Source organism: Coloeus monedula (genome assembly GCF_965178545.1).
Source record: "Coloeus monedula genome assembly, chromosome: 1".
NCBI lineage: Eukaryota > Metazoa > Chordata > Aves > Passeriformes > Corvidae > Coloeus > Coloeus monedula.
In genome coordinates this window covers 73,316,426-73,342,527 of record NC_138781.1, presented here as the reverse complement: position 1 = coordinate 73,342,527, position 26,102 = coordinate 73,316,426, and the positions used below count along the sequence as shown (strand labels likewise).

The following is a 26,102-nucleotide window of genomic DNA, read 5'->3' as shown; positions in this document are numbered from 1 at the left end:
CGAGGCGCTTACTCCAGGGCCGTGAATGCGCACCCCGGGGCCGTCCGGGGAGACGGCAGGACGGAGAGCGGCCGGGGCGCGGTAAGGCAGGAGCGCCGGGAGTGGGGGCAGCGGGAGGGGGCCGCGCTGCCGCGCCGAAACCGAAAGCACCGCGGCGACCCTGCCGAGCGAAGGCGCCGCTGCGGGTCCGAGTGGCGGTGCCCGGGGGCTGCCGGGCTGCGGGGCGAGATGGCCCGGCGGGGGTGCGGCGCTACATGCCCCCCATCCCGCCCCACCGAGGAGGGTCTCCTGGGCACGGGGGAGCGGTGCGTACGGGAGGAGGCGGGCGCGGCGGCAGGAAGCCGCCGGGAGGAGAAGGGTGACATGGCAAGTCAACCAACGAGGAACTAGGCCGGAGCGGCCCCGCGTTAGGGCTTCCCGGCGCCGCGGCTGCGGCGGGGCCGCGCTGGGGCCGAGCGGGAGCGCCCGGCAGCGGCTGCAGGCGCCCGTCTCTGACAGCCACGGCCCGACGCGGCGCCGCAGCCGAGACAGCCTGCCCCGATTCCGTACGGAATGCACACCTTTGTGACCAGACCCGACTGTGACACCTTTGCACGGGTGCAGGCCACTGCACAGACCCCATCCTTTCCTCTTCCCACGCTGCCCCTGCTCGTGTGAAAACTTGTGTTGCATAACACCTTTGTTTCCCTTGTATCGGTTTCTCCTTCCCACGTGATCCTTTTTGTAACATGATGAAGATCTGACACGGGTATTTTCTTTGGTATTTCCAAAAGGAAAATAGAAAAAAAATATCATTCCTTAGTGAAAAGATGCATCAGCTGAAAAACTGGAGCAGAAGGGAAAGGTTTAGATGAAGTGGGTTATGACAGTTACAGCAGCAGATCTGAGATGCCCTGACAGCTTTTGAAACATCATTCACACCTGCAGTATTTTTGTCATCAGCTGTAAGCAACCCTTCTATTTCTCATGTTACTCATTTGGGAATACCAGCTTTGGCTTCTCTTCTTTATTCCTTTCCGTTACTGACTGATAACACAGTGGCCACAATTTTTGGCACTTGTAAGCGTGCTAATCTCCAATTAAAGTTTGTAGCACCTCTGAAGAACTTATGTGCTGTGAGCATCATTAGACTACAAAGGCTGCAAGAAATGTTTTTTCATATTACTGTACTAATGTGCTCAGCACTCCTCCTTAACTGTGCAGGTCCCATCAGATCTGCACCAGATCAGTTACAAATCATTAGAACTGAGGAAAGCACTTTTGAACAGTGATTAGGGAATATGACCCAATGACCTAATGTCCAGGGTGTGACTGTTGTGAATTTATATGCCCTTTAGGAGTTAGAGGAGAGGACGTAACCATGGTGTTAAAAAGAAAAATGCCACAAACCCACTTATTGCACTTCTGTCCTTCTCTAAGGAACACCAGTCATACTGGTGGACAAAAATCCCTCTCTTTGAGAAACCAGTATTCAAAATTTTCATAGTACATGCTGGCACTTGGTAAACATGAACCCACCCTAATACAAATGTTCAGAGTAGTATATGAAAAAACCTGCTTTGTAATTAATCAAATATACAGATGCGGGTTACTTCACAGAACATAAATTAACCGCTAGAAGTATGCATAGCTTCTCTAAGGGTAGGCTAAATCAAATGACAAAATTTCTGTTCTCTTAACCACAGATACATAAAGTATGAACTGGTGTGTCCTAAATACTCAGGATACACATAAATTACCCTATATCAGTAAGAAGCAGTAAGGTTGGAATGAACCTGAGTGTTTGAGCTTCCGTCCTTGATTTTTTATCATCTGACATTTCAAGGTATCCTAAGCCAATATCTCATGTTAAATAGTATATCAGAATAAGTAGTCTTTGCTTTAAAGCCTGGCTAGAGATTGTTTTCCTGTGATAGTCATTCTACAAAACAGAAACTTTGGGTTTGAAATAAGTCATTAGATCTGAGAGAGCTTCTATTCAGGGTACCTCATTACTTAATAAGAACAGCAAAAAAAGTAGGAGCATCCTACCATGCCCAAGGAGGAAGGTTCCCTCCCACCTCATAAGAAAATTCCGTCTTCTTGAATGTTACCCAGCTCACTCCAGCAGATATAATGTGATTTTAGATAATTATGATGTTACTTCTTTTGAATTTCCAAGACTTCTGGTTATAGTGACTACATGTGGCTTGGTAGGAACAGGTAATTAACAATGTAAACAGGAACAAGGTTCTGTATTGTTGCAGCTTTGGGCAGAGCTGTTCTTTGCCAGGTTATATGGTATTGAATGCCAGTCCCAAGCTACCAGTGGTATTAATGCAACTTTAGAGATTCACCATTCAAAAATACACATCTACTTTGCATTCACAAGAAAAGCACATGGAAGTCTTATAACTACTACCTAGATGCATAATTGCTGTTAGCATGGAAAAATTAACATACATAAGTGACTTCAAACCAATTCTTGAAAGGGAGACCCGGACAAAGAAGCAAGATGTTAGTTTATGCCACTTTTGACTCTCATGACTGAATTAAGGCCCTTGTACATGTGATATCCACTCCATCTGCACAAAAGTGAGTAGTACCACCCCAAGAAATCCAGAGAACCATCACCAGAAACTTTCAGGGAGATGAAATCTCAGCTATGAAAGCAGCAATGGCACTGCTATGAGTCATTTGTTGCCTACTATTTGATAGGCTGTTAAGGAATTAAAACAAAAAACCGAAACCAACCCAAAACAAACAAAAAAACAAAACAAAAAAACCCCCAAAAAAACCAACAAAAAAAAAACCAAAGAAAAAAACCCAGCTACCACAACAAACAAAACACAAGAAAAATTTCCTCTGATCATTTTTAGGCGTAGCAGGACTTACCTTCTTACTAAGTGAATGCAGCCATATCTGAAGTCTAGTGCTCATAATGCAGGCTAGCACTGCAGCAAAACAAAGCCTGCATCCTTTTGAAGTCAGAAAAGCCAAAGCAGACAAGTCTGAAGAGAGGACACTGCTCTGGGTGTAGAGAGGTTGTTCCCTATCTGTACCACAGCAGCCCCTAGAGTCTCTATGTGTACTTTGAAGAGAAAGGTCTTGCTCTAACTCTTCTACAGGCACAATTTATTTATTTTTTTAAAATTAAATTTACTCTTCCCTGTTTTGACTTGTCAGTATTGAACTGATCAGACCATTTCCAGCTCAGCACTGAAACATCTCTCTTCCCTCAGATACCTACTTTCCACACACACTAGCTCCTTAGTTCCCAGGCTTCCCAAAGAGGCTGTGGTAATGAGGCAGTCAAAATTAGGCTGCAGTTGGTGTTCACAACAACATTAAGCAATCTTTTCAATTAGAGATTTGATGATACAGGTGCACAGTAGTTTACAGGAGCTAGCAGTCATTTGTTGGTCTGGAAAAACTTGGGAGTCCCTTTGCTACACTATTTAGAGCTCTTAGTTACCCCAAGGAGCCAATCTGCTGTTGCTGATAGTGGCACTTAAAGGTGGTGCCTTTCTTCCAGTTCTGTCTGTGTCGTTTTTATCCAAGATGAGTGGAAAATGAACAGCCCTGCCAGTCTCTTGGACTTTGTCTTTTCTCAGCAAACTCCTTCTTTACCTGATGTAAGGTGCTTAAGTTAAAAACTTAGTGAGGGGAAAAAAAAGCAGAGCTTGTTGGCTTGCAGCAGTGCTACCAAAGCAGCTTGCTGGCATGTGCTGAAGGCAGGGGCTGGCCTGGGAAACATATTAGGCAAGAGAATACCACAGCTTTATCAAAGGATTAACATAATTCTGGTCTCCGCTGGTGTTTACTTACCTATTACTTATCTATTATTTACTTATTTTGTAGGATCCCCCAAACTCTCTTTTTGTCTTGATGCATGTAGGAGTTACTACAAGCCTTCACAATATCTTTGTTCCTCTTCTTTAACGGGCAGAAGAGAAGTTGCCATACATATTGTTTCCTAGCACTTGTCTCCTTGAGTTCATGTGCAAATAAGTTTCCCATAGAAGCTGAGTCCTTCATTTCACCCTCCAGAACCTTTTATTTAGTTGTTTGGTTTAAGCTTTAAGCAAAACCTTTAGAGCTAGGTTTGCAAAGATGCCTAAAAGGTAGCTTTAGAGTTGTGTAAGAATCTGAGCACCTGACAGGCCCATGTTCAGGCAACTCAGAAAACAAGATACCTATCAGAATCATTAGGCACTACCTGCCTTTGGGATTGTGGCTCTTGGTTTTTCTGGGGTTTGGATTTTGCACATATGAAGTGTAGGAACAGTACTGATCTAGTGCATATTGTATGGCTAAAAACTATTTATCAACAGCACTTTGAGATCCTCAGGTGAAGAAATGGTTTTACATCAGCTGAATATAACTGTAGTGGGTTGACAGGATAAATCATTGTGATTCTGTGAGAACCACAGCGTTTTTGGTTTCCAACTGAGCATTCATAAGGGTCGTGAGAGTTTATGTTTCTGTCCCACTCCTTAAATGTATACTTATTTAGTGGAACAGCTAAATGCTTTTAATGACACTTTTTCCTCCTTTATACTACAGGTCCAGAAGCACAAGGGCACTTGATTTTGTTTTAATTGCTAAGCCACAAAGACTGCAGCCATGTCTCTGGAAGACATCCACATGAACACCAAGGATTTGCTTGAAAAAAAACAATTAGATGCTGGAGGATTTGGAACAATTTCTTTATGCTTTCACAAGAAACATGGATATGTAGTATTAAAAAAAGTGTATACAGGACCGCAGCGCACTGAGTAAGTTACAGATCTCAGTTCTGATTTTTATTTCAGTTAGTCTAAGTCCTCTAAATTCAACTAAGATAAACCTAAATAGAGTGTAATAACTTCGGGTCTTTGGATTCTGGAGATGTGTATGTGCGGGAAATAAGACAATGCTAACAGCTGTCCTGCAAATTTTACTTTTTTCCCCTTTTAAGACAACTTTTCTAGTTTTAACTCATTGTTCCAGTGGAGCTCCTGGTTTTTGTTACAGGGTGAGCACTATCATGAATTGTTAAAAATCAAAAGGATTCTTGCACACTTATGGAAATGCAGGAACTTAGTGGCCACACAGTATCTTCAAACTTGCAGATATGTTTTCAATGAAATTATCCAACTGTAGATGTCCACTAGGAACACACATAAACTATCAGCAGGACTCCAACACCATGTGTGTTAAGACCAGGAATGTAACTCCCCCTCCCTTGAAAAAGAGCAGAGTGAGCCAAGCCCACTGATATAATTCAAAGATTGAATTAACTGTTGATTTCGGTGGATACAGGTCACATTGCAGCTCTACTACCTGACAGCCATAACAATACTAAAACTCTCCCATGAGTCATCCACTAGAGAGAGGCAAAATTCCGTGTTTTTTCTACTTTGGGTTACGATAAATAAATTAACTGAGTTTTTATTTTGCTGATGGAACACAAATTAAGATATTCTAGTAGTTTGCAGCCTGGAATGACCGTTTGAGATGACCACAGGTAAAATGGACAAGCCTGCCAAATGTATTTTTGGGTTTGTGTTTTCATCTTCTCACTATGCAGGCTCATAATTTTGTTATTTCTTAAAATATTGAACCGAAAGTCTTTATTAAATTTTTTAACTGAGCCTAATGCAAACAAAACAACCAGTTTCTTCTCTAGAAATGTGGATGAACACGGATGGAGAAAGCAATTTCCTTTTAAGTCAGAGGGTAGGAAAGCATTAGCAAGCAGTTTAGTTTCAAGATTTTCTTACATCCTTTTGTCTGATGACTAGAACAGGAACAATAATAAAAATACCACCCCTTCTATTCATTATGTAATGGATACTATTCTTTTTTAAGACCCTTAGTGAGCTCCCAGCTATGTACCTGTGATTATTGATGGGTTGTACTGAGGCCCAAGTAAAGAGGTAGGCTCTGAATTCATCCTAAACCAGTAATTGTTAGTAAATGCTGTAATCATTTAGTGTGTGTGTGGTTCCCTTGTAATAAATCCATTTTGAACAAGAAGCCCTTTGGAAACAAGAACTCTATAAGTTTCATGTACAAGAAGTAGTGGAGTGGATCTTGATCCTCCTTGTTCCAAGGCTCTTTCCAAGCCCTGCCCAGATCTCACCCCATTTCAAAGATTTGGGCATCCACAGGTACCGACAAGAAGAATGCTTATGCAATTTCTGAAAAGCACACCTTAATCAGGTTGAGCAGACAGTCTCTGTGTAAGGCATTTGAGCAGAATCTTAGAGAATATAACCTGGTGTGAACAAAGCTGGATCAATTCAAAATCAGCTGAAGGTATGGTTAATTTTGCTGGGGCTCTAGGAATGTTGACATTTTTTGGCCATGGTTTTCATCATTAATCAGTGTGATCTTCATCCCTTTGTTCTTTCAAGGCTGGCACCTAAATTCAGGGTAATTTCTGTTTCACAGGTACAACATTTCCCTTCTTGAAGAAGGCAGGATTATGCGCAGACTGCAGCATGACCGTGTGGTAAAACTTCTGGGTGTCATTTTGGAAGACGGAAACTACTCACTTGTGATGGAGTATGTGGACCGGGGGAACATGATGAAAGTGCTACAGAATGTGAGCAGTCAATTACTTCATCCCTTAGGGCTGATGAGCTGCTTGAAAGGGACAGGATGTTACTGCCAGAGAATGGAGTCTTTCTTTTTTTTCTTTTTGTATTAAAAAGCCAGTGGCAGCACTGCCTTCTCTAGAGACAGCAGAAAATGACAGTGGCTTTCCTGTGCATCATAGAGGAGCAGACCAATTACAGATTAAAAAGTTATAGAAGTGTCTGTTGAGATATATGGAGAATTTGCTAAATATGTAGCAAATATTTGTAAATACGGAGTGACTCTAAAATTACTAATGCCAAAATTTTGATCCAAGAAGGACCTTAGAACCATAGAATATTCCTAGTTGGAAGGGACCTTGAAAGATCATCAAGTCCAACTTGCACAGTACAACCCCGAAAAACACAAGCACCCTCTGGGTGAAGAACCTTCTCCTAATATCCAACCTAAACATCGCCTAATCCAGCTTCATGCCATTCCAACAGGCCCTATCACTGACCACCAGAGAGAAGAGATCAGTGCCAGTCCCTCCACTTCCCATCATGAGGAAGCTGTAGACCATGATGAGGTCTTCCCTCAGTCTCCTCCAGGCTGAACAGACCAAGTGACCTCAGCCCCTCCTCATATGGCTTCCCCCCAAATTCTTCACCATCTTTGTGCCTTCCTTTGGACACTCTCTAATGGTTTTATATCCCTCTTAAATTGTGGCCAAAACTTCACACAGTATTCAAGGTGAGGCCATACCAGTATGGAGTAGAGTGGGACAATCACCTCCCTCAGCCTGTTGGCGGTGCAGGTTTTTCTTACCATAGCTTAAGCCGAGGTATTCTTGGGACTGAGGAGCTTTTTTTAAAGACTGAGTTTTAATTTGATTGTTGTAGTTGCATTTTTTAATAGATGGCACTTCTTGTTATTTCTTTTAGCTCTCACTACCTTTGTCAGTGAGAGGGCGTTTCGTGCTGGAGATCACAGAAGGAATGCTTTATCTGCACGAGCAAGGCTTTGTACACAAAGACCTAAAACCAGAAAACATCCTTGTGGACAAAGACTTCCACATTAAGGTACTTGTTAGAACGTGAATGGAGAAGGCTGGTGATTTGGGTTGAAGAACCCATTTCAGCCATGCTGGTTAGAGTTCCTAATGTGGTAGAACTGGTAGATTACTGCCTTTGTAGTTTAGTGAGCTAACACTAAGAGAGTGTTAGCCCTGGATTGCTGAATTGTGGTGGCCTATACAACCTCTGAGTCTGAGATTTGCACCGTACTCCCCCAATTGTGGAAAAAAAAAAAAGGGGCATTAAAAAAAATATATTGTTGAGAATTAATGAGCTATAAATAACAACTAGAAAGATAAAACAAATGTTAATACAGAGTTTGAAACAAAATAGAACGTTTTATGGATAATGTCTTTTGTCCTTTATTGCTGTAAGTTCTCCTCCTGCCTTCACCTCCTTTCCTTCTTTTGCCTGTTATCTTTTCCTCTTTTGTATCCCTCTTTTCCCTTAGTCATCATTTTAAAATGACATCCAGGAGCTACAAAAAAAACTGCATCAGGACACTACTTCAAAGAATGGTTTATAAGCCTATTCCAAAGCCCTTCTATTAACTTTAGTGGGGTTTTGGATCAAGACACATAGATATAGAGGCTATTGCGGAATAAACCTGAGGGGAATTTGCAGCAGTCCTCATCAAATATCATGTCTCTGGTCAAGGTGAGTTGTTGAAATAATCACCCCATTACAGTTTGAAACTACAGAATAAATTTCTGTGAAGAGAGCTCTGTCATTTTCTACTTCTCACACATAAATTAGTGAGAAGTTCTTTCACAAGGTTAATATAGTGGCAAGTGCAGTATGAGCACCTTGCAGATAAGAATTATAAATTTATTTTTTTTCCAAAAATAAAAACCCCATAATGATCTGCTTTAAATGTAAATTGTATGAGGGGTTGGGTTTTGGCTTGCTTATATGGACAGGACCAAACTAGACTATCATCATATTTCATGACAAACTGATCTGGAGCCCAGGATCAAATTTAGAATCAGATGAGACTTCCTTAAGCATCTTGATCAAAAGTATAACTTAAGGCAGCTGTTGTATGATCTGCTTGAATGTGTCTAACATTGATAATTAGAAAGGGAAATAGTTGTTCCAGGAAATTGTAAATGTAGAAAGATTTATGTCATATCCTTCTCTATCCCTAGACCTCCTCTCACTTGCAGACATGAAGCTGGACTCCTACTTCCTCAGCAGAAGGTCGCCTACATTTTCCTCTGAATATACAATCTCTAAATGTAGCCCAAGGCTTCAGAAATTCAAGAGGAACAATAAGCTAGTTAGAGGCAATAAGAGAGAAAAGTGAGTTACAAGTGAGGCAAGATGTCACCTTACTTTTATCTGAAGTAATTGGGTTACACAACTCTGTTTGACAGCTGACTGTGGCCAAGAGAGACAGGCCCATTTTCTTTCAGTTTTCCTCTCCTATTGACCTCCTGTTCCCTTGTGTTAGCACTGGTGCTAATCTGAACACCGTGCCTTGATTTAGGAAGCCAAACCAGCAGATTACCATTTACCTTGTTGGCAGTGCTACCCTTCTGCTGGGGAGCACTTGGTTCAGCAATCTGCTTGACTGCCTTGCACTGGGTCTTCCCAGGTAAGTGTCAGTGCTGGAACAAGAGGAGCAGAGGGAGCACATAAAAGGAGAAAGGAGGGAAGGATTACTTCCTTCACCAGCAACCATTAGTCTAGTTGCAAAACTGAACATTAAAGTTTCAGTAATGTCACATTGTCAAGCACACAGTACCCAGGTATCTCTGCTTTAACTTTTTCCATGCTATTCTTTTCCATGCTTCCTTGGTATACATATCACATCATTTTAGATCCTCCTCTTCTCCTTTTCTGAAGTAAGATCTAAGGAGGTTGAGTTAAATGGAATCTAAATGGGAAGGGCAGTGAGGGAGGAGGCACATCTGCCTATCTCATAGATTCTTCTCATATGAATCTTCTGTTCTTCCATGAGTGCTGCCAGCAGACCACGAACATGATTGCCGATATGAGTGAAACCAAATTTCTTCTATCCTCGCATTGTGCAAGTATTCCACAATCAATAATAGAAGTTCAGCCTAATGGCTCGCATTGGCAGTGATACCTTATTTAGGACAAAAACCAAACCAAACAAACAAAAACAAGAAAAAAAAATCAAATAGTTTGTTTCTGTTTCTTTAGTTGTATTTTTTCAATATTTAATTTTTAGATAAATTATTAGATTAGTATTAAGTCTTGATAAAATTGAGCACTGCATGCAATACTTCTTTATCCCCGCTTCATTAGAGCACTAGCTCTGATGTGTCTCATTTTTCAGATTGCAGATCTCGGTGTTGCCTCCTTTAAGAGCTGGAGCAGGCTGACCCAAGAAGAAACTCTCCGGCAGAAGCAAATCAAAAGCACTTGCCAGAACAATGCTGGGACTCTTTTCTATATGGCCCCGGAGCATTTACGCTGTGTTAACGCAAAACCAGTGGAGAAATCAGATGTTTACAGCTTTGGCATTGTGATCTGGGCAATTTTTGCTAACAAAGAGCCATACGAAAGTACGCTACTTCTCAAAGGATGCTATCAGAAAAATAAGTTACAAATATTAAGCAATTCACATCATAAAATTAAGATTAGTAGATGGAATCATCCGTGGCCTAGAATAGCACCGGTTTGGCACCTCATGGCCAGTGACAGGAATTAGTTGCATCATTCCTGAGTTCTAAGCATGGACAAGAACATCTGAAAGAAATGCAGCCATGAGCTGAATCTACTCACATCTACATGGTGTGGGCACAAACCAGACTTGGTGCCAGAAATTCGGCAAATGCCAGGATGGAAAATTTGACAGACACTGTTTCCTGAGGTGGACTGGTTACACGTGGAAATGGGAATGATCCCGCAGTCAGTAACCAATTCTCAGCTGCATGGTGCTGATTTCTCAACTTGCACCAGTGGGCTTATGTAGAACAATAGGAGCCAACTGTGCAATTCCAGAGTAACACGTTTATAATTTTGATTGGATTTTTTGCTAATTAAGTGGCTAAATGTTGCCTGTGTGGCCATCTTTGTGTTCATATGTAGTGCAGAGCTGATGCACCTGAGATGCAAGTTCTAGAGAGCTACATCTGTCACCCTTACACTGCACATGTCTTACATACAAAAGTAAATCCATTCATCTTAAAATAATTCTCTAATCCATGGAAATCAGGGCAGTGGATTCAAATTCACTAGTATGAAAGATTTGTAGCTGTAACCTGGACATCTTTCAAATCATATTTTACATATCCACAAACACACAGGGAGCCACTTCATTGTTTCTTTTACCTATGGAAAGGTATCAAAATCCATGAGCAGAACCTGATGGGAAATTTTATTTTTCAGATGGTATAAATGAAGCCCAGATTTGCTTTGGCATCATAAATGGAAACAGACCAGACTTAAAGGAGATCACTGATAAATGTCCAGTGGAAATTATTGACTTAATGAAGCAATGCTGGGATGAAGAGTCAGAGAAACGCCCAACCTTTGCAGGTAAGGCATTACTTTGGGATTCGTTTTTGTTTGTGTCTGTTGATACTTTATAATGCAGCAAAACAAACCTGAGTATTTTCCTCTTGAAATAAGGTGGGGGTTTTTTTGCAAACTGAAATAGCAATTCACATATTCTGTAAAGCGTGCTCTCTGTACTATGACCAAAAATGGGATCTGATCCAGCATTTACAGGTTTGAGAAATTCTAGTAAGACTTTATACCTGATAATTTCTCTTCAGCATAGTATAATCTTACTGCTGAAACCTACAGAAAAACTAACATCAAGTGATACAGTAGATCTTGACCATGACTGGATCCTATTCAAAATATTCTAGATTCAAAAGCTGTCCTAGTTATTCTTCCATAAGCAATTCAACTGACTTTGACTAGCTAATAATCTTTTCATATGGTCAGATGCCAAAACACTTCCAATCAGTAGAAGTCTTGGCTGAATGGTCTGGAAAGGAGACTAAGAGCATTCAGCAAATAAGTCAAAATTCTATATCTCATTGTCTCTTCTTTCTGCCTCAATATAGAGTGCCAATAACAAAAAAACCCAAACCACCCCAACCCACAGAGAAAACCCCAACATATAACAGGAAACTGAGGTTTGTATTTAGACAGGGGCACCAACAGCTTCATATACAGCAGGCATGTACTTAAATACTCAGAGGAAATTTGTATACCAGAAGGAACCCACCTATTATCTCCATATTTAACATACATAATCTACTGCTAATAGATTAATCTTATGCTTGTATTGGGTCTTAGCTCCTGATTTTCCCATATGCAAGTCAATATGCTCTCAGCTACAGATCATAGACAGAGATTTCACTCTAAAAAGCAATACAACAACAACAAATTCCTAGAAGTCATCCTGTTCTTGCTACTGCTTTAAGATTAAATGTACCATGTGAGTGAATTCCAAATGTATATATAACTTTCCTGTTTCTGACTTCATAGAAGTCTTTGTTCAATCTTTATCCATCAAGATCATTAACAGTACAAGTCACTTTTCTTTCCATTGAAAACCACTTTCATTTAGTTCTTTACTTTTTGCAGAAATCAGTGAAATATACAAGCCATTTTACTATGAAAATCTAGGAAAAAATATTGAAGAAGACCTGAAGAATTTAAAAGTGAGTAGCTTTATAAGCATTTTAAGGTGTCCGTTCCCCACATTGCCTCTTCCCAACCCCAATTATGGTCAGATTCTGCCACTTCAAGACTGATCATGCTTGACTGACATGATTTCCTTCTGTGATAAAATGGCTGGATTTGTGAACAAGGGGAGAGCAGTGCATGTCATTTATCTCAACCTTAGGAAGGTTTTCAAGACTCTCTCCCAAAATACTCCTGTATCAAAGTTCAGACGCTACTGTCTGGATGAGCAGATGAAAACAGGTTGGATGGCAAGTCCCAGAGGAGAGCAGTTGACGGGTCCTACTTCACCTGCAGGCCAGGAGCAGCTGCAATAGTGCAGGTGTCTGGGACCTTCCCTTCAGTGACCTGACAGAAGTGACAGAGCACACATAAGGTGTGCAGGTGACACCAAACTAGAAGTACCAGTCAATACAGTCACAAGGACAAGGCTCGTAGCTGCAGGCTGGAGGAATGTGGCAGCAGAAACCTTGTGAAATTCAGAAAGGACCGGTGGAACATGTTGCACCTCGGATTAAATAACCTCTGGCTTCAGTGCCAACCAGGGCCTGCCCAGCCAGGGAGCAGCACTGCTGAGAAGAACCTCAGAGTGGTGGTGAGCTGTGACCTGGGCACCAGCCACAGCCTGCCTGGCACCAGCAGTGTCACAGGCACTAGATCTGCTCAGCACTTGTTAGTCCTGCCATAGGAGATGTGCCTGTTTAAGCCCAGACATGCAATGGCTTTGGGGGACATAAACCAATAGCAACCTGCCCCTATGTGTGAGGAGTTTATTGAGAAGACAAAGCCAAGTTCTTCACAGCAGCGCATTGTGTGAGGACTAGAGAAAAAAGACAAGTACAGAAATAAGAGAGACTCAAACTGGATGTAAGAGGGAAACAAAAAACCCCAAAACTTTTCCCTCTGTGGACAGCAGAGCAGTGGCACAAGTTACCTGAAGAGGTTGTCCAGTCACCTCATTAGAGGTTTTCAAACCCAACTGCACAAAGCTCTGAGCTACCAACTCTGATTTCATAAGCAACTGTGTTTTGAGCAGGAGGTGGCCTGAGGATTCCTCCAAGGTCTATTTCCACCTGAGTGACACACTGATTCTATGATGATACTTTGCAAAAGCTCCTCATATATCCATTAAGTCTCACTCATGAAATAAAATGTTATTCCTAGCAATTCAAAAGTGGCAGAATCTGATTTAAAGTAACTTTGTAAATTTTTGGTAATTTTTGCCCTGCCTTCAGGCAGTGTCTAAGGAGTCTCAGCCTGCTTGAGACCAGGAAGCTATAGCACAGCAATATCAACAGGTAAAAGTCAAATTCAGATAGTTTTCCTGAGCGTCCAAATTGGTTTCTCTTACTTTTCTGGCTGTAAGTTTAAAAATTATGACAAAAAGAGTAATTTCCTGACTGAAAATAAGAACTTCTTGAACAACTGGGCTGATAATGGAACCTTTTTATCATAGCTTTTATGAATTTAATCACTTGACTGTACAAACTTCACTCACAGACAATACAGACAGTATTTTTAACTAAGAAAAAAAACAAAACAAACTTCCTTGTGAAACCATTCTTTCACAATTTTTTTTAAAGTGCTTCCTTCTCACCAAGTTTTCAATTGTGGAAATGAAATTTACTCATTTCATGTGATGTTTACAAAGCACCAGTAACTGTTAAAAAAAGCAACAGAGTTTTGCAAAATGAAATTGATGAAACAGATTTCTTGGACTGATTTGATCAAACTCCCAATGTGAACTGTATATGTCCAATATATGATAGCAGTCCCAAATCAGGACCATGGCCAATTTTACTAGGTGCATTAGCTTTCTGCAGATGCACCTCTGAAACCATAGGGACAAAATGACTATTTAGAAAATGGGCTGCGAGTTTATTACTTTCTCAGGAAGGAAAGCACCCATTACAATCAGGGCACAGACTGTGAGTAGTGGATCCAAGCCAAGTCACTTATGTGAATTACTAGTACAGCTTCAGTAGCAACATGAGTTAGAGGATTTGGGCATAACCTCCCTGCCACCTCCCCAGCAATAATGGAAGCCTCCTAACTAAAAGGATCACAGAACGGTTGAGGTTGAAAGAGACCAGAAGTCATTTGGTCCAGCCCTCCTGTTCAAACAATTCCATCACTCAAACTCTAAGGACCTATGGTTGTAATGTGTGCTAGAAATTCACCTTTTGCTTTTGGAAGGAAGTTGATTTTTTGGTAAGAGATAGATAGGAATTGTTGATTTTTAATCTATGAAAGTACTTCTTGGGTTTAATTAATTAAAAAAAACCCCACACAAACTCTACTTTTGGAAATTATGAGTAAGCAGCATTTCAGATGAAGTTGAGAAATAATTTTTCCAGGTTAAAAAAAAAAATTACTTTCAGTAAAGCCTAGTAATGGGAACATCAAAAGAGTAGAACAGGAATAGACTTTGCCTTCACTCTGGTGAAGTGAGGATGAGGGTTATAGAAAGGAAATTGGACTGCTTCATTTTGAAAATTTCCTCTAAACTCCTTGTTCCTACTATCTTCATAAAAGTCAATGTGTCTATACCTGAATGTTCATTATTTCTCACCTCTTCTTCCCTGTTGATGAATGAACTTACTAAATATAGATGCACAGAACAGGATGCATGTTTGCTACCTTTACCTCAGCAGCATCCCCTCACTGCGATTGGTTGCCAAAAGTCTGGCTATTAAACAGAAGTCAGACAATCCAGAGCCACTCTGGATTCAGCTCAAACTCATGGAAGCAAGGCTATTGTTTGGCCAACCCAGAGTATTATATACTGCGGTTGCATTGCAGTCCTCCCTCCCTTCATTGAAGAGATTTTGCCCACCTGTAGCAAAGCAATGGGTATTTTCTATCAGGCTGTGCTCTCCTCAAGAGTATGGAATTTTTTCCCAGAGGCACAGAATCTGTTCATCCAGGTCACTTCACAGTGAAGCTGTGCTGTTGCCTATTCTACAGGTTTCCTATTCTACTCCCTTTGGTTAAGCTTTTGCCTATAATTTGATCATTTGTTCCTTCCCACATGCAGAAAATGTGGCCTGAGTCAAATGAACTTCTGAATAGGATGGAATCCCTTCAAATAGATGCTGTTCCAGAAGATACCAGCACTGGTCAAGTAGGTAAGCCACTAGCACGTAATTATTCTGTGTATTTTGCCAAAGATAAAATTGTGTACAAAGCAAGTATCCTTACCATTAAGGGTTACTAAGAGACTCAATTATTCAGCATCTCAGAAAGAATTGTAATCACTGAGATGTTGTTTGCTTCCAGAAGTCACACTTACTATTTCAAATTTTCTATCATCTATAGTTCAAACCCATCTCCTTTTACACTCTTCTGCTCTCCTCTTCCATGCCAAAAATTTTGTTTAACATTAAGCCTTTCAATGGTCACTTTGATAATTACTTTTCATACTTGATCTTTCCTCTCATCTTTTTAATCATGCCAACTGCTTCGTTTGCAGGCTTTAATTTCATTAAAACATTTCTTTCTCCTCTCCATCCTTTCTTATGAATGATCTGAATATGACCAGGATACATAATTGTAAAGTATTCCTTTGTTTATGACCTCACTCTCTAAGGAATCTGAAGAACACTAGTAGATAGTTTTTTCTCTCCTTTCCCTCATACTTCCATCAAATCTTAGATGAGTTGCATGTTTTGTGATTTTATGGAGCTGGCTCTCTAAAACGTGATGATAGAGTTTTGTAGTAGTGTATCTGGAATTTTCTTACAAAGTTTCTTAATGTCAAGGGACACGGGATCTTATTTGCAACACTGATTTACAAGAAGTAATAAAAAAACCCAGTAGAAATAAACTGCTGCCAAGTTAAATCACATCACTTGAAAGAGACGATTAAATTAATAATGTTGAACTGTAACATGCAACTAATAAATCCTCCCCAAAGCTAGGTTTGCCACAACTGTTCCTCAGTAGAACTGATGGACTTAGGGCAACCTCTCTGCTGTATTTTTAAGTGAGTGTAGTTGCATTTCCTGAGTAGAAAGAATCATGTATGACTGCTGCAGATTGCAGAAGCTCTCATGTTTTAAGTACAAAAGACTTTGTTGTGAATCTCCACTGCAGAAAGATGCCATCTTGACAGCCTGTCAGAGGCAGGGCTTTTTTCCTCTAGTCAATGGGCATTACTCAGACAGTGGCAGTGAAAGGCATCCCACAGGATCTGTTCATACATCTCAAGCTTGCCCTGGAGAACAGATGCCGTACAGTTTATGCTAATACTGAATTACTAAGAGCTGTCACTTTGGATGGGGTTATTTCTGTATCAGCCATTCCTCCCACTCCCTCTCTAGCAGCGGTAGCAAAACAAGCAGAGCAAGTCAGACTGAAGGTGTACTAATATACAGCCATCCAAAGGAACTTGTTTTGGTCCTGCCTAATGTGGGCTGAAGTAATGTAATTTGTGGGGGAAAAAACCCTCAGTTCACAGGCATTATCTGAGCTAAATAGAAGTACATACATACACTTTATTCCAGTTTTACGGTGCTCTCTAAGTGTCCCTTGCTTCAAGCAATGTACGATATTTTCTAGAAAAGTGTGACACTTTCAGAACCTTAGGAAAGCACGTGTAGTCCTACCTTTAAAAATATTAGTACAAGTAGTAACAAGCAGATTTTTATGTTTCTTGTTTAGCCTTGTAATGCTACAGCATCATACATATTATAACTCCATCTAGTTCAATACTGAAGTAGAGCTTCCTTTGGTACTGAGCATTAGTTTGAAAAATGTAGATGACACAAACTATTTTATCTGGTAGACATTACTTGCAAAATCGCGTTCTTTGGGACCAGAGAATTCATCACTAAATACTCATACAGGATACTTTACATCATCATTTTTAAATATGATTTTAATGACAAATTATTTTTGCTGTATGAAGTTACACCTATTATTACAGTGGTGTTATTTTCCATCCTGTTACACTTCAGTTTTGCACTCATTAAAGTCCAGTTAATGCCAGTGGAGACACACCAGTAAATCAGACCCTGCAAGTGCTTTCAGTAATGTTTGTTTCAATGGTTGAAAACTTGGTATCAATATAAGCAGAGTATGCAGTGAATTCTTACACTACTTGAGTGAGATTTTGACACTGATAGCTTAATCAAACCTGTACTTCCTAGATAAAAATCTGTTCTACTTGTCAGTAAAGCCATGTTTTATTTTATAGAATGTCTTATGCTGGAAGTAATGTTTTATTTAAACCTTTTAGTATACCATAACAATAAGGTAGGTTAATAGATTTTAGTATCATTGCAACAAGTTAAATACTTGCATTTGAAATGTTTTCAAACATTTAACGTTCCTCCCTTCAGATCAGCCTAATTCTCTACATAGCTCTCAAGGTCCCATCACCAGCCAGGTTAATGAAGCCCTGTTTGCTGCCTCCCCTGAGAACCAGCCTGTTGAGAGCTGTGAGACCTCATTTGGACCTGCTGATAATCTGGAAAAAAAACTTCAGCATGAATACAACTACCACGCATTTGGGAGCCGGATGGATAAAGCAGTTCCATCTGTTGCATACAGCCCTGAAATGATAGAGGAGGAAAGGAGACGGAGAGTTTCCTGCGATCCGTTTGCAAAGCCATCTCCTACTTCTCAACGGAGTGAACTGTATCCAAGAGCTGAAAAACCAGCATCAAACACTAATCCACATTTCTGGGCAAGCATTGATCCAAATTTCTGGCCACGGGCAGCTGCAACAACACCAAAACGGGGAAATGTAGATGTTTTTTATGGGCCATACCCCAACAGTCTTCCAACAGGAAACCCAGAGGATGCCTATGGATTGGGTTCAGCCAGTAACTTTAGCCTAAGTAAACCTCCTGTGCCAGAATCTGGACAAAACCTGCAGTCACCAACCAATGTAAATTGGTATTCAAAGAATTCAGACACAGATACAGGTGAGATTCCTCTTTCCCCAACACCTATCTTTCTGAAAACACACTTTTCCACTATTCAGTGAAGTGGTCAGGAGAGTTTTGTAGCTCATGGAACAACCTGCTTTTTGCAGGTCTCTACGGGCTGATCTGTAATATAGCAAGGATGAATTTATTTCATTAAGTTCTCTTTGTTTACTCAAAGTTAAAACACTCTAGCTTTGACTTCACTATGCTGCTTTCACTGATGTCAGGCTGTCAATTTCAAATGAACCATTTCTAAAGCATCAGTGTAAGAGAAGAGCACGAGACCCAACATGTGACTCTTCAGCTACCAGCCAAGGAAGAGCAGACAGCAAGTACTGCTAAAGCAGCTCCCAAAACCAGGAGCTGCTACCAGTCATTCTAGGAAAGCTGAGGAGAACATTGACTCTCAAAACCATAACATTCATACCATAGGTTCTGCTCGTGCAGAAACAACATTTGCAGCATTTCAAAAAACAGATGGGTATTTTGTAACTTGATTTGCAGCAAGCTGAGAGACTCCTGAACAGAGGGTGCCAGCAAGGAGCTAAGGCTCATAACTGGTGTCTCCAGAGAGCTCTGCCTGGTGCTGGGGAGAGCTGTTGGTGTTTGCTGGTAAGCCATGGAGTAGAAAGGTATAGAGAATACCTTCTAGGTATTCTCTAGGAAGAGAATATTGGGCATTGACAAAACATAAATAAGTGGTAACTAGAGACCTACAAGATAGAACTTTGAGGAACTAGAGATGGCATGAGATGTCTGCTCCTACTCTTGGATATTTTTAGCATGGTGTTATTTTCCAGGTCATCTCACAAGAAAATCAAAGATCCCTGGCTTTTTACAGGCAGAACGCCAGAATAGTGTTATTCTGTTAAATTATTTATGCAGAGGCTGTGATTAGTTGTTTATGTGAGTTTATTTACTGAAATGAATCCGAGGGCTGTCATGTCAGAAGGCAGGCATTAGAATTGGCAACATCACTCCTAAAGGAAAACCTTCTGTTCGAAAAAAATAAAGAAAGCAGTTATTATAGGAAGGCTGTGTGAAGCAGTGTAGCAGATACCAGACTGAGGTACACAAGAGCTGCATTTCAGCTCCTCACTGACTTTTGGGTGACTGTAACCCAGCTGCTCTTGCTGCCCCAGTATGAGTTGCTCATCTGTGAGCATTCAAAAACTCACACTTGGGAGTTTGGAATTTGCCAGTTTGAATACTTGATACAAAGCAGCGCAGTCTGTAACTGCAGTGCGCTGTGATTCCACACTGCCAGATATTCCTACACCCACATGAAAGTCCATTGTCCTCACTGAGATCCAAAGATGGTTAAGGCTATTAGTAACTGAGCAAAACCACAATAAAATCATTGCTTAAACTAGAGTTATTCAAGGAGACACAACCCTGCTAATTAAAAAGCTTCTCATCTCTGTATTTCAGAGCACTGTATACTCACACTGTTACAAATATTAAGGACAATGTTAAGGACATCTACTTTTCTATTTATATAATGCTTTTGACATTTCTTGGGGTTTTTTCCTCTTTGTACAGGTAATAGGGATTCCACTTCTTTCACAAGGGGAACATTTGCATACTATCCTAGTGCACCCAGAGTAAGCCCAGGTAAGTGCTGTGGCCTTCATCTGCCCTGGTAGCCAACAGGCTATGCATTGCATCCTGGCCAGTAAAGCAAAAAACTTCAGGAACTTGAAATAATGTACGTTATTGCTTAATACCTCTAACCATAGCTGAAGTTTTCAGTACCAGAATGTAAAACTAATTCTCTAGCAGGACCTAAACACACCATTAAATGTGTATTTGATAAATCAAGGACAACATATTCTTTTATGTAAGAACTTCTAAAATATCAGAGCATTGCAAGATCTCCTGTACACCTGAACCAGTCACTTCCTTAGATTAAACTTCAAGTTGCTGTCACTCTGCCCAGCTCTTGAACACACACACACACACATTTGGGACACTTTGTCCTATCTTGCTTTAGATTTTAATACAAATTTCTAGCTGCAGGCTTCATGGGCTTTCATTGGGGCACAGGTCTCTACAGTTCTACTGGCTTGAACCCCTAAAATCATGTAATGTCCTTCAGGAGCTGTTAATATATTCTCCTTCCAAGTTGTGTTGCTTGGGGCACTCGAATTCTTTAATTACCCTTTCAAAGGCTTGTCCAGTTTCTAAGTGGTCTACACTGCAAAGAAAACTTGAAAGAGCAGGTTTCTGTCTTTTTCACTCTGCATCCCTTAAATGATGACCCAAACCTGACAAGCTACAAAGTGTAAAGGCTTGGGAAAGGAGACTTATAAGCATAGTAAGTTTTACTGTTAATACTGTAATATTGACAAAGTATTTGTATACATTTTCATATCTTATGCTAAATTCATTTTGTTACCAGATAACATAGCAAACATGAGGCTTCTTTATATTTTTAACTACAAATATGAACATATTTCCTGAGTCCTCTGGCTCTTAAAAAAAAAAAAAAAAAAAAGAAAAGGATACAGGAATCAAAATGTTACGAGTAGAAGTTAAAATGTTATGAGACATGATAAAATGCATTCCTTTTTTACAACTTCAACAATCTAATCGTGCATACTTAAAATATTTCTGACTTGCAGTCTCAGGTTAGCGTATATTAAGTGCACTTAGATTTTCACACTTCACATTGCAATTGAGTGTTTGTACACTCAAGGATGTTTGTACATCTAATCATGATTTCAGGTGATTAAATACAGAGCTTGGTGTATCATTTTAAGTATCTGTACTTCAATTTTAGACCCAGGTTATGAGATTCACCATTTAAACTAGGTTTAGAATGTTTAGTGGATGATTATCCAAGCAGAGTTCAGAAAACACTGTCCAGAGAACAGAAAACTGACATGACCTAACATGAACAGTGACTTAGTTTCACACTACATGTGGAAATCAAACAACAGTAAGAAAAAGATCAAATTATGTGTTTAGCTAATCATATCTTAGGAGCAACATGAAATGATTTGCTGTAGTCTCACAGAACTTAGAAGTCATAACTGTAAACCCGAACTTACAGCTATGAAAAGTAAAGCTGAGAGGAAGAAGTGAGGCTTTAAGATAAATGAAAAGAGCATTCGAGTCAAGGCTGACCTCCTGAAGCTGTTAGGCAGCAGAAAGCAAGACTGCTACTATGCATTCCCAAGGCACAGAGAACATTATTTACAGTCTAGTAACTGTCAGCTTGGTTGTGGCACTCTGTCATAAAATAGACTAGGCTTTCACTAAAGTACATTTGTGTCACACTGCATAGTGAAAATACTCTCAGCACAGTTGCCAGTAAATGGGTATTTCTACATCCAGTGCAATGAATATCACTTCCCTTACTAGTAGAACTGCTTCCTCCTTATGCTACTTCTTGAGATTTGAACCTTATGCTGATATTTGTAAATTTGTGTTAAAGTTCCTTATACAGAAGATTCAATCAAGTACAACATAAGTAACAGCTCTGGAATTCAAATTGGATCCTACAATCACATGAAGATTGATGAGCACAATCAGCATGTCAGCACTTGTCCTGTTGCTATGGAAGCAATTTATACACAGTATGAAGCAAGGGGTATATTTGGTAAGAGAAATATCTCCCTAGTTTTCATGTATTCACCCCATATAATTATCTGAGAATCATTTGGTTTGGAACGTATGAAACACTCAAACTGGTAGAAGCAAGGTCAGAATTGCAGAGCCTCACCTGACTTCTAGTTTAAATCACAGAATATCCTGAGCTGGAAGGGACCCATGCAGATCATAGAGTCCAGTGCCTGACATGACACAAGGAAAACTAAAAGTTAAACCATATATTCAAGAGCCACAACAACTTCATTCCAGTAGAAGTTGGAAGATTTTGAAATGTAATTTATTTTCATTGGTCAATACTGAATTAAACTATCCTTGTGTATTCCTCAGTAAATAAATCATTTGTGTCTCAGAATATAAAACATGTACAACTCTTTAAGAACTCTAGGAAGGGTTTTTTCAATCTTGCAGGTTTAAGTAACAACTTATGATAGCTTCAGATCAAAGAGCAAGTCCAGCAACTGATCTGTGAATACACATGTTCTGACTGGACATTTCTTGCCTGCCATCACTGGGTTATGCTGCCTCCATGAAATCCACTTTTGATTGCATCACTAAGATTCTGTCTCCATATATTACCAATAAATAGTTGGGGGAGGACAGGAGAGAGGGTGAAAGGAGCAGAAAAACTGTTGAATGATGCCATTTTCTTACACTCTTCTTCTTTTTGCAGACAATACTACTGTCCTGACACAAAAACATTTGAATCTAGTGAGAGAAAATCTGGCTAAGCAGTGGAAGCACTGTGCTCGGAAACTGGGCTTTGGTGATCCCGAAATTGATGAAATTGATCATGACTATGAACGAGATGGACTAAAAGAGAAAGTTTACCAAATGCTGCTCAAGTGGGTAATGAGGGAAGGCTCCAAAGGTGCTACAGTTGGAAAACTTGCCAAGGCCCTCTTTGGCTGCCAAAGACTGGATCTCCTTACTAGTTTGATGCAAATCCAAGAAGAATAAGTTTACTGAGAACAGACCTTCTGGAGTTCTCCTTTTTGCACAAACTTTTGGAACATATTTTTTCCACCAACCAGTTCTCAGTGGTTGAGAACTCCAATAAATCAAAAATATTTGGTCTTCCAAAGGATAAAAAAAAAAAAAAAAATCTTCCTTCCGAACATAATGATTGTCCAAAGATGACAACAATAAAATGCAAGACAAATGTAAATTGAAGGAGAATGTATTACACAAAATTTCTACATTATAATCTTTAAACATGTTGGTACTCTTCTTCAGTTCTGAACAAATAAGTAATAATATGTGAAGATTGACCTACTCCTTGAAAAACTTGTATAGAAACCAAAATCAACTCTTACGTTTTGCCGGAAGTGCCAATACTTATCATGCCAGTATTATGTGACTGGTATAAGTCAACAATATTTTCAAATCTTTTTATAATTTTTATTAAATATAGATGTCTAAAATTATGCAGAACAGCAGCATAAATAAAAGCAAAACCTATTTCTGGCTTTAAAAGTCTACAATTGATATTTTATAGGTTAATGTTGCATTATATTTTTACATTGTTTGGTAGAAAAGATTTTACAGGGTAAGAGTCTCATCTGCTTTATGAAATAGTGAAAAAATAAGTTCAATCAGTATGCAATCCAAAGTAAAAACTCAGAAATACAAGAGTTTTGGGAAGGGAAAGGTGCCTTATTACCTCTTGACTGAAGACCCATTCTCCTACTCACTCTGGGGGCTCAGAGTGTCACTACTTTCTGAATCCCTCAGGCTGCTTTTATATTAGTAGATTAAATGTGCCTGGGAATGTTATTGGGTGCTGAGGTTAAACTGACATGCTGCAGCCTGCTGCCAGGAAAACAAATTCTTTAAACCTCAAGAATGTTGTGCAAAGACTATTTCACAGTGCTCAGGTTGTTTTTGGGGAACACTGAAACAGCTCTGTAGTGTAGGTGATGGTATCCCAGTGCCTGGAAACGTTCCTTCTCACTCTGACTTCCTAATATTGACGTAATCTCAGTGTATAGTATCTATGAAAGAAGAATTACTGGTAGTCCTTTGCCCAAAGAATAATTATGCCAAATCCTTCCTATGAGAGACACCACCTCCTATTCCATCAGATATTTCAAGCAGATGTTTTGGAGCTGTACATAAAGCACTAGGTGTTGATTAATGTTCATAACTATTCATTTTAATTGTCAGAAAAAGCTAATAACTTAATGGAAGTGTAGTTAGAATGGATTTCTGCTCCTTGATACAGCACCCACCATTTTAGTGGAAGCAAAATGAAACTAATCAAAGCAAGCATCAACATATTTTTCATCTTTAAACCTACTTAAAGTTTATTGCATTGCCTTACAGTTTTAGCAACATGCTAAATTTTCTATAAACTCTTGAGTATAATAGAATGATGTGGTTTATCTAATGTAATAAGCATACACTTCCCAAGGGAAAAAAAAATACTCTCCTTTAAGCAGATAGAGAAATGGGGTAGGGAGTGTCTTCTCTATGTCAGTCTGCAGAGAGTTACAAGCCAGCAGCTACGGTGTTACTTCCTGAAACAGATCCCTAAACAGATCACAAAGTCAATTTATATTCTGTTAACTTTGGTTGCACTGTATTGCTACATTGATTCGAGCCCTCATTGGTTTTTAAAATCTCCCATATCTGCAGTCTTTATTTATATAATACACAATTCTTCACTGATAAGATCCTTGTCTTATTTGATACTCAGAATGAGTGGTGACTATTTAATGGGCATACATTAAATGCTTCACTTGCTCATTATTAAAGCAAGTCTGGACCTTACTTTCTGAGACAACAAGAACAGAGATGCAGAGCACAAACATGAGGCATTTTAGAGCAAGACTTAGGCATAGGGCAGTCCTAGATCTTCAAAGTAGAATATGGGAGATGAAGGTCATTTTAGCTTTGGTGCTTGTCAAGTCCAACTCTAGACTAGTGCTCATAGTTCATGTGACATTGTAGATGGTACAGAAAACAAACAACTGAACTCATCTAGAGACAAACTCCTTCAGTACAGCCCTTGCAGAACTCGATCACAGAGAAGATTCAGCTTCCTGGGCAGAAAGGCTAAAGTACTACAAGTCCCTTAGCATATTGTGGAAAACCACATAATAGGACACAATGCCTGGAAGCTGCAGCCAGGCATGCCAAATTAGAATACATATTTAATCATGAGGATGATTAACTATTGGAATAAACTACCTAGGGATTCTGTGGATCTTCTTGGTATCTCAATTAAGATTGGTCTTGTTTCTTAAGATGGCTATAATTGAAATCAAAGCTATAAGTCTCAATACAAGGTTATCTAGGTGACACGTAAAAGCAAATGGTGTACAAGAGGTCCAAGGAAAAGAGTTAGTGCTCTCCCCGACCTAAAAATTTACAGAACCATTAAGTATGGAAGAGAGAGATAAGGATAGAGCTGATTTTTGAAAAGCAGGCTTTCATGAGAGATCAAAAATGCAGGAAAATAATGGGGACATGGACTAAAGAGAGTCATGTATTATGGCATAGATCTGATACATTTCACAGCAAAACAAAGGAGAGAAAGGACAGAAGAGTAATTTCACATCAAACTGGCAAGCTATCAGCCTCAAGGGCAGAGGCAGTAGTAATGCAGCAGCCTTTCAGAGATTTTTCATAAGATTGGTGAGGTGCAAGACAGGGAGGAAAAGGCTGGGGGTTGCAGCAGCAGACCTCCTCCTCATGGTCTCTCCTTGAAGAACAGGAGGTGAACTCATCCACTTATGCACAAGGACAGTATGTTTTCCCATTTTAAGACAGTAAGTGCTTGGAGACTTTAGATCAAATACTACTCAAGTACAACCCCTGCCCAGTAGTCACACAGCAGTCAATCTGTGCTGAAACTCTTCAATGCAGAGAGCACTGAGTCTATGTAATTCAGAGCAATTCACCTGGTTAATTTTGTTACCATGCCCCCACTAACCATGTACAAGCAGCTAAGGAATGTGAGGAATTTTTACTCCTTCAAAAATAGTTGCTAAATAATACCAATTAATAATGCTGAATTAAAAACTCAGAGAGGACATTGTTGCAAGTATTTTATATGTGACCTTTGAACCAAACTGGCTACATACAGTTCCTCTTCCTCAGAGGACAGTTTCCAAGGAGAGGCAACACTCAAGAACTTGGCCTCTGACTGATGAGCAGCTTTAAGTAAACGATGTCACTTTTCTCTGATAGATTTTTCACCACTGTTTGATATGAAAACCATCTTTCAGCATGGAGGCACATGGAAAATAGAGTGAGAATCCCT

The 26,102-nt window shown here is 39.8% G+C and overlaps 1 protein-coding gene across 2 annotated transcripts; it reads left to right on the top strand.

The window, feature by feature from the left end:
- Positions 1 to 23,198, top strand: RIPK1 (receptor interacting serine/threonine kinase 1). Of its 2 annotated transcripts, XM_082282711.1 has the most exons (12): positions 1 to 81; positions 4,546 to 4,757; positions 6,418 to 6,571; positions 7,488 to 7,625; positions 9,925 to 10,153; positions 10,980 to 11,129; positions 12,192 to 12,268; positions 15,328 to 15,418; positions 17,633 to 18,220; positions 19,766 to 19,837; positions 21,663 to 21,827; positions 22,509 to 23,198. In XM_082282711.1, the coding sequence occupies exons 2-12, from the start codon at positions 4,606 to 4,608 to the stop codon at positions 22,793 to 22,795; spliced, it is 2,103 nt and encodes a 700-aa protein (XP_082138837.1). In that variant the 5' UTR covers positions 1 to 81; positions 4,546 to 4,605; the 3' UTR covers positions 22,796 to 23,198. The 2 variants fall into 2 exon arrangements, with proteins under 2 accessions (XP_082138837.1, XP_082138838.1); XM_082282712.1 differs by lacking the exons at positions 1 to 81; positions 4,546 to 4,757; positions 6,418 to 6,571; positions 7,488 to 7,625 and adding an exon at positions 7,906 to 8,276.
- The last annotated feature ends 2,904 nt before the right edge of the window (positions 23,199 to 26,102 follow it).